We start from the raw sequence: 16,477 nt of genomic DNA on the forward strand, positions 1-16,477 counted from the left end.
TCCCGAATAGCTCCATGACAAAAGAGCGGATTTTTATCGTCGAGTAATTGAATGATTTGTAGAACGCTCCAACCGTTGTGTTCACAGACTTGGTGACTGCCTGGGATAAAATATTGTCATGTATCTGTGTCACTTTAAAGTGTAGTGCAGCTTCACTAAAATTACTTGACCTGCCGTAGTGATATGTATTTTACTTTTGAAAGACCTCCTCGTGTTTTAGGATAACAATTTCCATTGTAACTTTAGCTACAATGAAAACCTCAGTAGGCCTATACATATTTCTGTGGCGGAGTAATTCCATTTATTTTCAGCTATGATGTGAAGTTGTATTGTAATGGGGGAACGAGTAGCTCCTTTACTCATTCACATTTCCGTCACTGACTCATATTCATTAAAAAAAAAACGCGTTCTCTTATTACACGGTTGTAATTCAGCCATAGGAAAATGTACTTGGTGTTGTCTCTGTTTACAGTCAACAATTGCCTAATGATATCTTTGATAACAGCTGTCCGTCAACATTGTGCCTATACAACTTGTAGGATTGAAGTGCGATAAAACCGAATGATTGTTGTCCTTCCTCAAGCTGCAAAGTAATAAAAAAATGTTTTATATAAATACGCCAGTGCAGTGATCAACTGGTGTCAGTCAGCATCTTGAGGCGACACGACAGAAAGAAACGTTTATGTAGAGGTATTGTTTCAGTATTTGCTGCTTTCTGCTTGTTTTGCTGTTTATAAGGAACAATAGTCTGTATACATTTTCTTTACATTAAATTTGTGTGGAAGTGTTCGTAACCACATTAGGGAACCAAATTTCTTGTATGAGTGGACATGCTTCACTTCCAGCGTAATAATATTTGTAAACTGTTTGTTGAAATTGAACCATGAACATGAAGTACGTTCGGCGAGAAATGTACAATATACTATTCTCGAAGCCGAAAAGAAGTTGACAGATTTATTATTGGAGATTCAGACGGCAAAGAATAAGAGTGAGGAGGAGCAAACCAAATTTATGTTTTGACCTTATGATTCAGTATAAATTAAGGACGACAGAAAGTTTTGCATATAACGCTAACACGTGAAAGCAGGAGTTCGAAAAGGCGTTGCAGTTCCAATACATGTAAAATGAGACGCAAAAGTTGTAGTGTGATATACCGCATTTTGACATGCGATTATTCTTGTACGACACATGTCAAAAAATGCTACCAATTTGTACGATAAATGAAGTCTTACACATATCGCAATTGTGAAGAGTGTTATTTTCAGTAGCACGTTATAAAATACCAGCTAAATCATCAGAATAATAGACATCAGAACTTTGAAGGAGAAATGTGTTTGAGCAGTGTGAAATACCTTACATTAAAGTAATATATTATGAATATTCTAAAGCTGATTGGCTCTGGAAGTTTACTAGTGCAGAACAAATTGGAAACTAAATTCATTACTGGTTTGAATACGTGTCTGTTTATGCAGATTAAATGCTTGAAGTTTTGTAGAACTAAATTAGTTTCACTTTTGTGAAATGTAATGGATTGTAAGATATTGTGTTCCAACCTCTCTGTAAACACAGTGAATTCAGAAAAGTGTTTAACTGGTTCCATCAACAATACAATTCAGCATGATTTATTTTTTCCTTTTCAGTTCAGGTGTGGTAGGAGTCAACATCTTGATTGACACTCATTTGCAGTGTTGCCCTAAGTGTAGGTTAGGTTGGAAGATGACTGTTTAAGAGTTGGTGAAGACAATGAACATGAATGCAAAATAGCAGTTGTGATAACATGCTGATCTTAAGTATTTGATGTCTGTGTTCGCACCATATTTGTTGCCAATTTTGGTATAAAAACTAATAGTGCACTGTATATTCAGAAATTTTGTAGTATTTAATAGATTAATCTCCAGCAAGTATTTTGGCATATGTTGCGTACTTATATTATACATCAACTATGAAAACTCAAGAGAAAAGGGGGGGGGGCACTACATATATGTTGCTACCTTTTTAATAAATGAAACTTTAATGACATGTCATTCCTTGAGAAAAGTCTTTTACTTGTGTATCACTGTAGGAAACATTTTAACGGAGGCAGTTGAGGGTATTAGAATGAAATGTCAAACTCTTCAGCAAAAACTTTCTGGAACTAGGAATGAAGAGGAATGAGTTGTACGTGAAAGCAATGAATGATTTATTGAGGCATGCTCTTATGGCTCAATTGGAGGAGCACTGCTCATGAAATTCCTGTAACCACATTGATTCAGCGTACTCTTTTAACATGTTGCAAAAGCTTAATTCACGTGAATGTTTTGTTTAAATTTAAAGCCGACATGACACAGTTGTTCTGTCTTGATGAGAAATGTTTTTTATTGGCTCGCTTCTTACATGTTTTGGCGACTGGCCAGCTTCAGAGGACTGCAAAATAACAAGAATAAACTATCAAAACAAATATGCAGATATAATAATGTGTTGTTGCTATTACACAATAATATCAGGAAACAGTTACACAGTTTACCTGCATGATTATTTTCTGACACTCTCTTGTTGTACACCCCTTTGAAGATGGCCAGTGGCCAAAATGGGATATTCAACAACAAAAAAAGGGGGGGGGTGCCCAGGTCAAAACAATTGCAGTTGGTAAGTGCAGTCATGACTGGTACATCTCATGTTGCTTTTATGCAATGGATTTGTAAATTTCAAAGCACTCACTATTTGTAGAGTTTCATTTAGTACTATTGTAGTCTGTATAAACTTCAGTGAAAATGAGGATCTTGTAAAGCTGTAGTTTTCCTTTGTTGTTTAAATTAAATATATCTCTCGAAACATGTTCTTAGAAAGGAAAGGAAAGCTCCTAATTACTTAGTATGTGGGTTGCAGTTTAAGTAAACGAAAGCAAAATGTGTTGCTCCACATACATATTTACGACAAGCTGCCTATGATATCCAAAGTATTGCTTTATGTGACATGTTTTGTAATTTATTGTGCGACAAGACAGTACCTTGCCAGTTATTTAAGAAATGTTGAGAATTGAACAGAAAAGTTGTAAAATATCACAGCGTGAGACAACTTGTTTGATGAGTCACTTTCTCACATTTATATAAATGGTATGTAAACCAAATAATTTAATATTCAACTGGAGAAGATTAAAATGAAGTGTGGAGGCCAGATAAATTGCTTTATTATTTCAAACACTCTCTCTTTAATGCATGTTGCTTACATTGTTGCATTAATCAGTCAATCAATTAGCTGCTGTCTACCTACTATTGAATGGGAAGTTAGTAACTTCCCAATGTATGTTTAGCATGTATGGTATTTCAAAGTGGAGTTACTTGGCTGGTGGAAACTTTTGTTTAGTCTACCGCCTAAGTTGGTCCAGTAATGATGCTACATCCTGTGAGCTGTATGCTTGAAACAGTGGTGCACAGGTGAGCACAGGGTGTGAACATTGGATATTCAATGTTAATGTGTGCTTGGCTGGTGGAAATTCTTTTATTACTCATATAGTTTCACATACATTTTGTACTTCTTAAAAAAATCAAGATGTGTAGAGTTACAAGCAGCCATAATATATTTACCAACTTTTAAACATTGAGTATAAAAAGTGTCTGAATATATGATTGGTTCAGGCTTCTAATATTTTCCTATGGTACATGCAGATGGAAGGCCTAACATAGCCTGCAGTCAAATCTGATGTTGGTTGATGTATTGGTTGGATTGCGGAGTCCAAATTACTCTGAGTTACACAATAAATGGAGAAAAACAGACTTAGATCAAGTAAAGTGACAGGCAAGACTAGTTATTCAAGGATGACTTGTAAACTGTTGAGAGTGAGTTTTAATTGCTTTCAGAGTTTGGTAAATCTCTAGATAAAACTGGTGTACTAGAACTTGGGCCTCACCAGAGTGCACTCTAAACAGAAAATTGTTATGAATTATTATTTTTTTCATACGTGCTCTCTAAATTCCGATAAACAACATATCGAGATTGAAATTTGCCAGATGATGACCTAACTATATCGATGTTACAATTTTGAACCGGCAATTTTTTGTAAATAAATTATCCATTATTTGTAAGAAAAGTGTCTGCAGCCCATACATGTTAATTTAAAGGGCGTTATCTGTCACCTATGGCTGTCTGTCTTTATTAGGCACTTATTACAGTTTCAACATTCACACCATTGCAGCTCACAATCAATTTGTGCCATTACTTTTTTTGTGAGAGTCCCATAAATGTTGAAATCATGATATCACTTGATAGAGAAAGAGAGGCATAAGTGGAACATAATATCCTCCAAATAAATAAACTATGGTATATATTGGCATAGATGTTGAAGGAAGGGGTTGCAAAGCCTTGTAGCTGAAACACAGCCTATAAGAGTTGGTTTCATATGGTTAATATTGCACATACAGGTATTTTTCTAAACTGGATAATTTACTGACTCCCTGTTGCTTGAACGGGCAGTGTATACAAACTTGAGATATATATATCTCTTTGCCGTGGTGTCTGGGGTACCTTGTCACGGTCCACGTGGCTCCCCCTGTCGGAGGTTCGAGTCCTCCCTCGGGCATGGGTGTGTGTGTGTTGTCCTTAGTGTAAGTTAGTTTAAGTTAGATTAAGTAGTGTGTAAGCTCAACAGTTTGGTCCCATAGAACTTACCACAAATTTCCAAACCCCCTTTTTTCCCAGTGCCTGTAAGTTGGGTTTAGGGTTTGATGATTCATAACTTTAGCGCACATTTCATTTATGGCAGGTTTGGAGACATTATCTGTTTATGTTGGTTTGGACTTGATAGCCTTTTTTTATGTACACAATATAACTGAAAATTGCTCACAGGTAACTAAAACAAGGAACTCAAAAGGTTCATATTGTTCAAGTAAACAGCATTCAAATGCTAGGCATTCTTGCAGTTACCCTGCCATTTGATAAATCTCTGTTATGATTTGGTTTGATATGCCTAGTTTCATCATTTGGTCTTGGTTAATCTCTTTTAATTTCTGAGCATATAGGACCTTAGACCCACTGGCAGTGCTCAGAAATGTTGACTAAATAGAAAGACAGCAGTGTAACAAAAATTCACTACCATTCTACTGCATTGATCTCTTTAAACTTATGAGCAACTTCTGAAAGTGGATTCACCAGTTGACAACAACAGTTGGCCAACTGAGTGATATTACATTTAAAAAGGTTGTGAAAAAATATGCACCTAGATCTTTTAAAAATTTCTATTCTAAGTGTCTGTGTGGCCCCTCCCAAATGGTCTAGTAAATGGCAGTATTTTTTTATATAAATAAAATGGTACAAAATAGTTAACAAAAGTGTCTTCCTAGTGTATCTTCGTTTGGATATATATTTTAGGCCTCATCATCTGCATAGTAAGCATGCTTTATAACTTAAATGAAGGCTTTCTGATTCACTAAGTTGTTCTTAACTTTTTGAAATTATTTATTTTTTGTGAACTGTTGTCCTTATATTTTTCTGAAAACATTTTTCCTTTAAACATTCATTGGCAGACTGGACTTGTATGCTAGACTGAATGGCTACCTTTTTGTGGCATTGTTAGTTTGGTTGAGCCACCTGAGTTTGTGATTTCAGATTACTCAGGAAAATGACTTTGAAAAAATTTTCATTCATTGAGCACAACCTGTATCCACATGCTCTACTTCAGTCTGTTACTGATTGTGGGACATAATAGATATTTGAAAATATGATGTGACATTGGCAAAATTTCATGCTCAGGATAAGTCTGCAATTCATTACGTTTATGATAGGAAACTGTCTGCCTCGTTTACACTTTTAAACTTAAGTAAAGCTTTTTATTCTATATCAGATGAGAATGTTACAAATAAAGCTAGAATACTATGGAACTGTAGATAAACCACTAAATTTAATTAAATATTGCCTAAGCAACAGGTGACAATTACTGTTTGTGAACAAGGGAGGGTTGGACCCACAGACTCTCATGGGATGAACGTATCGAATATCTGTTTGATGAATTAACATTTGTGAATTTTCTTCTGTGTAAGCTAAAATATTTTATTAAAAATTTACTAGTTCTTTATTACAATATGCTCTGTCAGTCAGAACTGCAATATGGAGTACTGTTATGGGGAAATTTTAGGTACAAACTGTATTTTCAAATGACAGAAAAAACAACCAAATGTACTCAAGAACTGAGTCCTAGATGATCCTGTAAGAAACTTTCATTCAGCTCAATGTAATGACACTCCAAAGTCTCTATATGCATAATTGTTTAATATATTTCAAAGAAAATATATGCCAAGTGGTGGCAGGAGAAAACTCATATAAAAAGCTTAAGAACATGTGAAAGCTTTCGGATCCAGTGACTCCTCCTGGCAGAAGGGTTGGAGTGGAAGAAAGAATGGTGAAGGAAAAGGACTGGTGAGATTTAGGAAATGGGGAGAGGTACAGAAAAGTCGCCTTGTACCCTGGGTGAGGGGAGAATTATCGGAGAGTAATGCTTTAAAATAATATGTATTTTACTAAAAAGTACATATACGTGTGTAACTTCAATTTATGAAGCCAGTCATATGGTAAACATGCTGAAAGGTTAAAAAAATAAACACCTAAGGACTTCATCCTATCAGAAACTTGTTATTAAACGGCTGTGTAATCCCCTGACTCTGGTAAGATGTTTTTTGAGGTGCTGTTACATATGTATGTACTCAATATAATGAAAGGCCATGAATTATGAATCATCAAATACTAATTACTGTTTGTTTATTGATATCACATATTGAGTAGGTGTTAATTATTGTTAAATAGTGTATATATCTCACAGTTCTAATCATTTTTCAGACAAACATTACACATTGAGAGACATCACACTTTTAAGTTAAAAATGAAGAAGAATCTAAACCTTTATACGCCTTTCCTGTCTATATTTTGATCAAAGTTAATTGGTAGAATGTGTATTATAATACTATGGACACAACTCTGTAAGCATTGTTCCATTGTAGTTTCTGTGGTAGATAAGTAAATGATAAAAAGGCATTTCCATTCTTCTCTACCAACATCAGTGATGCAGAAATAAAACTACACTTAACTAATCTTAAACCTGGCTTTCTTGTTATCATCAGATCTTAACTGACAGATAAGGCAGAAGTGATAGCGCTTATTTTTGTTTCTTGAATTAGTAGACTACAGGAAAGGATAGCTAAGTGAGATGGCTCAGTAATTGGCACTGGGCCTATTTGGGGGCCAAATGAAGTGGCACAGCAGTTAAAATAATGGATTTAGATTGAGGAGTAGTGATATTCAGTTTTCCTCTGGCTATCCTGGTTTAGGTTTTCCATATTTTTTGTAAAAATTACTTCAGCTGAATGTTTTTCGGGAGTGTGTCATTTTAGTTTTACAGAAGTTCCCAAATGGCTGTCACAAAAATGGACTTGTGACACACGCAGATATTGTGTTCACTGTTATGTGGTGGTCTGGGAGGTAGAAGATAAGTGTAATGTTGCTCTTTGTTAGCCAGGAGGAGGGTGCCAAGGTGTTAAATGGACCTAACTACAAAAAGAGTTACCTGAAAGGCAGACAATCAGGAAATAAGAGAAACAATAAAAATTGAAAGAGACATAGTTCCTAGATTTGTAGGTGAATTCCTAGACAAAATCAAGCAACTTCACATGTTTTATACAGGTGATAGTTGGAAGAGAAACAAAGCTGCTGCACATTATATGTCACTGAATGCACAGTCAAGTCACTGACTGCTTTGGCATCTCTGTTATTGCATGGCTACAGATGTGTTATTGGAAAGGACTGCGTTCAGTTACATTAAAAGAGTTCCATTAGACAGGTGCACAGATACTGGCATGCAGTTTGTGTTGCCACAGGTGCTTCATTGTCGGGATACAGTGGTTCATAAGTGACAAGATATGAGGATGGTGGGTTCCAGAGCAGTACTGATGAATAGGAGAATATGGTGCACCTGGGATGACATTGTATTTATGATATCCAGGACAGTCAGGGAGATCTTGTGAAGGGCTCCTACCACTCAACAGAATGATTAACTCCTCTACTAATAAACATCCTACACAAATGAGGAGTCCAAAGATGATCCACTGAATCATAGAATCAACAACAACTGTGAACACACTGCTAGTGTGTCTTCCCAAGCCCAGAGAGTGAAGAAAGCAGTATAATTGAGAATGTGTGTAGTAGTGAGAAATACACCTGTATAAGATTAAGCAGGTTAATTATAGAAATAAATGATGCCATTAGTGGAGGAAGAAGAGTAGAGATTATAGCTGTGCCAGCAGTAGTAGTGGCAGTAGTACTACTACTAAGTAGTAACTGTATTTTGTTATAGAAGTCTGTTGCAAACAGCCATTATAGCTACAAACAAAAGTGTTAACATTACATACATGGTTATACGGCCTATTTTATTTCCTAGACAACGTCATAATAGCGAAGTTAACTCAATAGCCCAAATCTTTCTCAGTACTGTTGCTTCAAAGGTATCCTCAGTACTCAACAAAGTGCAGCAGTGTGTGTTGCAGGGATTTTGAGGCTCTTTTTCATTACTACACCAACCATTTTGTTACTACTTGACTATATGATTGCTTTGCATTCAGTGATAGGCACATACACTGCAACAGTTCAATGAAACTGGACAGCTAAAAAACTAGCATACATTGGTTGTGTGGAAAAAATCATGAAGGCTGATTCAAACTGGTTAGGGATGTGCTTCAGTGATTTTGTTTAGAATGCAAATAAATGTTTAATTAATCTTTTGGCAACTGGATTTTTTTATTTGACATCCATAATAATATGAAATTACAATGAAATCCAGACCATTAGCTGCTTACAGGCATTGATAAATATCAACGGGGACAGTTGAAAATGTGTGCCCCGACCAGGACTTGAACCCGAGGTCACAGAGCATAGTGTGACTGCAGGGACTTATCTCTGGCATGCTCCCCGTGAGACCCACATTTCCAACTTACTATCCACATACTGTTCTTTCAGAACCATCTTCATATAAATAAGGCTTACAAGCCAATGATCTTCTTCAGTGCAGATGCACTCACATTGCTCAAACTCGTACAGGAATCGGTAGATTGACTGCTGCAAGTAATGAGTATAGTGGGCAGAGGCACTACAAATGTAGTGTGTGGACAGTAAGTTGGAAATGTGGGTCCCATGGTGAGCGTGCAAGAGATAAGTCCCTGCAGTTGCACTATCCTCTGTGTCCTCGATGGCTTAGTCAGATAGTGTGTCTGCCATGTAACCAGGAGATCCCAGGTTCGAGTCCCAGTCGGGGCACACATTTTCAACTGTCCCCCTTGATATTTATCAATGCCTGTAAGCAGCTAATGGTCTGGATTTCCTTGTAATTTCATTCTTCGGACATGTTCAAAAGAACAGATGCCATCTTCTCCCGGTCGTAATGATGGTATTCTTTACTGGAGCCGCTACTATTTGGTCGAGTAGCTCCTCAATTGGCATCACGAGGCTGAGGGCACCCCGAAAAATGGCAACAGCGCATGGGGGCCTGGATGGTCACCCATTCAAGTGCCGACCATGCTTGACAGCGCTTAACTTCGGTGATCTCACGGGAACCGGTGTATCCACCGTGGCAAGGCTGTTGCCCACCATCTTCATATATATGCATAATAATATGTCACACAGCTCTGTAATGTTAATGTTAGACCCTCTCAAGTAAGGTATCAATGATTCAACATGCATTATTTGTTAGTGCAAACTAGCCATGTAACAGACTAAAAATATTTGCTTGTAAATAATTAAAGATGCAGATTTTCAAACATTTTTAGGTTCTGGTGCTGAAGGAGCTCCGCAGGATCCATCACCATCTCATAACATATAGATGCAAGGTCGGTTGACGATGTGTTTTTATGAGGAAGGATATACTATGGGCTTCAGGAAGTGTGAGTAAAAGACACAGGACCATGTACTAAGAATTATGATGTATGACTAATGTATTGACATGAAAATTGGAAAAACCATAAATGAATCATCAGAACAGGATAAAACAGAAATTGCAAAGGAAAGTAGGGTGCCCAAATGATTAAAAACACAGAGAAACTATTTAGCTGTGAGTTCCACACCATTCTGTTAACTGTTACCCAAGACATGAACTCCTTATGTTATCATACCTTGTGGCAACATGGTGTGTTCAAAGACTATTAAGTAGCCCAAGAGAATGTGATCTGTAGTGTCAGTTTGCAAACTGATTTCTGGCCATTGTTAAAGTATCTGTTGGTTCTAACTCTGCTATTCAAATACATTAAGGATTTGTGTTTAATAATATGAATTCATTCAGAAACTACTACAGCATTTATGTATCAAGTGTAGATTGTACTGGTTGTTATCTATTTCGTTTCTTAGATAACTGAAAAATTGTGGAATCTTACGTGGTATATTGTGGTAGGACCACACTCTCACCACGTGTTTTTGAATGAGAATAATACGACTAGTTTCAGCACAATTTCAGCAAGACTTATTTTTTAGTACCTGTTGAAAGATTACACACTGCAGATCTCGTTTGTCTAGGGGGTTCTCGAAGTTTTGTCTGCAAAATAATCATTCCAACAAGCATGGCCTGGGGTTTCTTCTTGTTTGAAATAAACACCACCGTATCTGAAATACTTTCAGCTAAAAATTATATTTATTTGTACTTTTTGTTAGTAACTACACCATTCTCACTATGACCATTGATACTCTAAATCCATTATACTGCACTTGTCACATAAACACGTCCATCTCCCTCCAATACTGACAAAGAAGTGGTGGGCAATCCAACATGTGCCCGGAAGTTGCAGACATTCCTGCATTCTAGATTCTTTGGTTTACTGACCTTAATAAACCCCAAAGATACGTATAAATAAATATGTATATAAATATACAGCATTTAACATCTTAAACAAGTCCATTATTTATCATAAAAGAAAATATTCATAATTAAATAAATTAAACACATTTTCTGACAACATAATGAAATCACCTGAACTCTCTACTGCGGGCATCGTACTTTTCACATGAGATAAACTTTATTTCCGATGATTGATTACATTACAATATTGAAACTATTGTATTGAAATATGTAAACTATTCTAACTATTCTGCATGTCCCATTTAAAGTCGGCTTCTAGAAGACCTAAAAATTATGAGTGATAAACCCCAGATTTTCTCATCTAAGTTGAGTGGATTCATGGTGACACATTCCTTTTATTATTCCCACAATTTCTTCACAGTAGTTTCCATCCTTTAGTTGTAATGCATTGTTTAGTCATATACTCTATTGTAAATATATTGTGTTCATGTTTTTTTAACATTATTTATTCATTTACTATATCTGCTTTCTGGGTCATCCCATACTAAGTGGTCCAGGAAAAAAAAATACCTGGTTGCTTGACCATCTCAGAAAAATTTGATATTTACTGTGTGGTGGCCCTAATCCTAATGTTTAATGGACTCAAAAGACCTTTTTTGTTTAAAAAAAATGTTTATCACTTAGAAATAACAGTTACTTTCATTTCAGGCCTCAAGGTTTCTTTTTTTCCCCCACAAGCGTCTTGGGTACCCCCCCCCCCCCCTCTCCCCCCCCCCCCCCCACCCCCACCCCCACAGTTAAGCTGTATGTATTCCTTAATATATTTTAATAGCTCAAAGTTATTGGCCACAAATTTTGAAAAATCAATTTTGGAACACCATTTTTCCGAAGGAGCAGTAATTTCTCAGTGTTGATTTTTTTTTTTTTTTTTTTTTTTTTTTTTTTTTTTTTTTTTTTTTTTTTTTTTTTTTCTGTTGCACTTGAAAAGTAGACAATTCTTAAAAAATACATTTTTAAAATTTTTCATTTTATGGCCTGCAATATCATTGTTAGGGGACCAGATAAAAATCTCAAAATTACACTCGTGATAAATCTTTATGATGTCAAACTTGAGTATAAATTTCAACTTTGAAACTCATTTGGAAGTTACGAAACAAAAATTACAAATATGGGTCAAAAATACATTTTTAACACCAGTGATATCTAGACTGTTGGAATGAAGTATATCAGCTATATGATTTAAACACATCAAATTAAAGTAACTAATGATTATTTGTTGAGACAATCCTCTCCTGAAAGTTTCAGCAGGCTAAAAGACAGCATATGGAAGTCTGTGCAGGCTGACAGACAAGCCTATACAACTCTGTGTGTCGTCTTCCCCTTTCCACCAACAGCTGTCTACTGGCACTCAGTTAAATATAAGGTACTGAAGTGTGCAGTGCAGTTGAAAAATGGAGTCTCAGTGGCAGTCTCATTAACGAAGCTTGTTATGAAAGTATGTATGGGGTGTTTGCGGAAGACATTACTTTAACTGTAGATTACAGTGAAAAATAAAACGTCTTGTTTGACTTAAGAGTTGACTCAGAGGTTAAGTCAACTTGCAAGCACCATGAAATGAAGTACTCAAATATATTTCACCACCTTTTTGGCCAGGCATGCTTGGACCCTTTTAAGAAACGTAGGAAGCCTACAACAAAAGGTCTGAGAGAAATAATGTTTGCTCATTGTTGTAAAAATAAAAGTGCATTTATCATTATAATACCAGGACAATCATTGCGTTCAACATCTTATTGTAAGAGGTTTGTAATTAACAAAGAAAGGGATAGTGATATTTCAGGTAAAGAATTTTGTGACTTACCAGAAACTGTAAGAAACAGTAGATTCAGCTTGTGAAATTCTAAATATATCACATGCCAGTAAAATTAGAAAAGTAAGTGAAGAACAAAGACATTTTGTCTTTAATGGAAGAACAGAGAAAGTGGCAGCTACAGTCAAAAACAATTTGGAAGTTTCGTTTCAAAAGCAGATTTGTACTAAATGTGATGGAAGTTCTAAAAATTCACTGAAGAAATATGATGATTTGATAGAAAAGCTGAAACCTAAATTTCGTATTTCAAACAAAGAGGATAAAATTATCAGTTTGCTGCCAAATTCTTACAGTTTAGCAAAAGTTAGTGACTAATTTAATGTGTCACAGTGTTTGGTTAAATTAACAAGACATTTAGTGAAAGAAGAGGGAATTCTACCTGCATTATGGAAGGAAAATGCAACTAATTTGATAGATGGGAACATGATCAAAAAAGGTATTAGGTTTTATGAAGATGACAATAACAATTGTTTGATGCCTGCAAAAAAGATTGTGTTTCTGTGAAAGAAAATGGTACTAAGGTTCAAAAATAAAAAGGTTAATATTGTGCAATTTAAATGGACTATTTGCCATGGGAAGAATGTGTGTGAGCCATCAGGGGTACAACAAAGCAAACTGTCACAAAAGCTAATCTGTTGCGGACCTATGAGAATGAGATCTTGACACCTCAAAACTGTTTAAATTCTGTAAAGAACAGGTAAAAAATTATCTACGCTTTTGTAAAATGTGAAGAAATATGAGAACTCTATGCCAGTGCCTTGGAGGAATGATTCAACACTTGTCATTGTTTTATACCCCAGTCACACAACTTCCTCAAGTGCAAGTTCACATCAACACCTGCCACCGAACTTCACTAATTCCCACTATATCTAACGTTAACCTACCTATTTCCCTTTTTAAATTTTCTAACTTACCTGCCCAATTAAGTGATCTGACATTCCACGCTCCGATCCGTAGAATGCCAATTTTCTTTCTCCTGATAACAATGTCCTCCTGAGTATTCCCCGCCTGTAGATCCAAATGGGGGACTATTTTACCTCCGGAATATTGTACCCAAGAGAACGCCATCATCATTTATCCATACAGTAAAGCTGCATGCCCTCGGGAAAAATTACGGCCCTAGTTTCCCCTTGCTTTCAGCTGTTCGCAGTACCAGCACAGCAAGGCCGTTTTGGTTAGTGTTACAAGGCCAGATCAGCCAATCATCCAGACTGTTGCCCCTGCAACTACTGAAAAGGCTGCTGCCCCTCTTCAGGAACCACACGTTTGTCTGGCCTCTCAACAGATACCCCTCCGTTGTGGTTGCACCTACGGTACGGCTATCTGTATCGCTGAGGTACGCAAGCCTCCCCACCAACGGCAAGGTCCATGGTTCATGGGGAGCAGTCAAATCTAAAGGCTGTAAATTCAACTAAATACCTAGGAATTACTATTACGAACAACTTAAGTTGGAAGGAACACACAGAAAATGTTGTGGAGAAGGCTAACCAAAGTCTCCATTTTATTGGCAGAACACTTAGAAAATGTGACAGATTTACTAAGGAGACTGCGTACACTATGCTTGTCCGGCCTCTTTTAGAATACTGCTGTGCAGTGTGGGATCCATACCAGATAGGACTGACAGAGTACATCGAAAAAGTTCAAAGAAGGGCAGCACATTTTGTGTTATTGCGAAATATGGGAGAGAGAGTCACTGAAATGATACAGGGTTTAGGCTGGACATCATTAAAATAAAGGCGTTTTTCTTTGTGACAGAATCTTCTCACGAAATTCCAATCACCAACTTTCTCCTCTGAATGCGAAAATATTTTGTTGACACTGACCTACATAGGGAGAAACGATCACTACGATAAAATAAGGGAAATCAGAGCTCGTACGGAAAGATATAGTTATTCGTTCCTCCCACCCGCTATACAAAAATGGTTTAAATGGCTCTGAGCACTATGGGACTCAACTGCTGAGGTCATTAGTCCCCTAGAACTTAGAACTAGTTAAACCTAACTAACCTAAGGACATCACAAACATCCATGCCCAAGGCAGGATTCGAACCTGCGACTGTAGCGGTTCCAGACTGCAGCGCCTTTAACCGCACGGCCACTTCGGCCGGCCCGCTATACAAGATTGGAATAATAGAAAATTGTGAAGGTGGTTCAATGAACCCTCTGCCAGGCACTTAAATGTGATTTGCAGAGTACCCATGTAGATTATATATGTACCCCATTTGTCTGTTTCTCAGTCCTCGTTCGGCTATGAAAATTTAGAGAAAAATCCATTGTGTAATTTCTAGGGAGCTTTGTTTTCAGTCTACTCAAAAGTTGAGCAAAAAGTAGTTCTTTTAGATTACATAGTACAGAACTGCATTGTAGGATATACATTTGTAGGAACACTTTTGTCTTGCTTTGATTCCAGGATTCGCTCCCTGGTATTTGTCATAAATGTTTTGACACACCCTGTATGTCAGGATCATTGTACACGCTTGAGTGCAGTGATAAATTTTAGTTGACACTCAGTTCCAGCTCCTGATAAGCCATTTTTAAACCTTTTTTTAAAATAATTGTATCTCTAATATATAGTATTAATATTCAGCTATTGTATACAGATACTAGTTACCATGCTATGCTATTATTATAGAAGTATGCTTTAGGAGGATAGGACAGTTGGTTGGCTGTGGTGTTGAAGAAGGACCCATCCCAACATTTACCTGAAATGATTTTGGTGATGTCAAATCAGGTTGGTCGGACAGATTAAACTCCGTTCTCCCGAATATGAGGGCCAATGTCAAAACAGTTGAACTGCTCCATTCAATAGGTTCCTACTGCATAATGTTCTTTGACTCACATATAGTTTGCTTCAGATAACTTATGATTGATGTAAAACACTGTTTTGTTCTTCATCAGTGCACACAGTAAGGGGTCACTTTGGTGGCTTCTGGACCATGAACATGTTGCTGTGCCCCTTGCACTAACTGCGGCCTGTTAGGAAATCTGACTCCAGGCTCGCAAACATGTGAGCTATACTCTGTGCACATTGTCATATACTCACCACAGTCCACCTGAAAGTTGAGTCAGCACCCCCCTATGATGAGTGAGATGTACTGTCGTGCACTTTAGAACTTGACACATGATTTTCTTGTAAAAACATTACATCGTGATGAAGTATTGTAATGTGATAGGTTGTTGGAGTTACCACTTTCGTAATTAACTACTACTCTGAGTCATCTTTAATTGTTTAGTTGCACTGCTTATGAAGCACTTTTAGCAGCCTTTTTAAACATACATATTTTAGTAATCTTTTTCATTTCCTTGGTAAATTTGTTGTACAATTTTTTCCCTGATAGGAAATACTGATTTTAATTTTTTGTTTGTTTTTCCCTTGGTAAATGTAGGTCCAAATGGGCTCTTGTTCCATGAACTATTAGTGAAATACTTGGTAATTTTTTCCCTGATTTGCACAGTAGATTGGTTGATGTACTCACTTTATGCAGTAATGATACCTAGTTTCTTTTTTTTTTTTTTTTTTTTTTTTTTTTTAAAAAAAAAAATCGTTCCTTACAATTAGCCCAGCTACTACTATTTATTGTTCTACGTCTCTACATCTACATCTACATCCATACTCTTCAGGCCACCTGACGGTGTGTGGCGGAGGGTACTTTGAGTACCTCTATCGGTTCTCCCCTCTATTCTAGTTTCGCATTGTTCATGGAAAGAAAGATTGTCGGTATGCCTCTGTGTGGGCTCTAATCTCTCTGATTTTATCCTCTTGGTCTCTTCACGAGATATACCTAGAAGGGAGCAACATACTGCTTGACTCCT

General features: G+C 36.7%; 1 protein-coding gene across 2 annotated transcripts in view; it reads left to right on the top strand.

Moving 5' to 3' along the window:
- The first annotated feature begins 477 nt into the window (after positions 1 to 477).
- Positions 478 to 16,477, top strand: part of LOC124555359 (UPF0669 protein C6orf120 homolog) — a 57,251-nt gene continuing 41,251 nt past the window's right edge. The window contains exons 1-2 of one of the 2 annotated variants that reach the window (XM_047129242.1): positions 478 to 690; positions 9,780 to 9,893. In XM_047129242.1, coding sequence (XP_046985198.1) covers positions 9,861 to 9,893 — 33 coding nt within the window. In that variant the 5' untranslated portion in view covers positions 478 to 690; positions 9,780 to 9,860. The remainder of the gene's footprint in view (positions 691 to 9,779; positions 9,894 to 16,477) is intronic. The other variant, XM_047129243.1, reaches the window with a different exon arrangement.

Source organism: Schistocerca americana, chromosome X (genome assembly GCF_021461395.2).
Source record: "Schistocerca americana isolate TAMUIC-IGC-003095 chromosome X, iqSchAmer2.1, whole genome shotgun sequence".
NCBI classification, from domain to species: domain Eukaryota; kingdom Metazoa; phylum Arthropoda; class Insecta; order Orthoptera; family Acrididae; genus Schistocerca; species Schistocerca americana.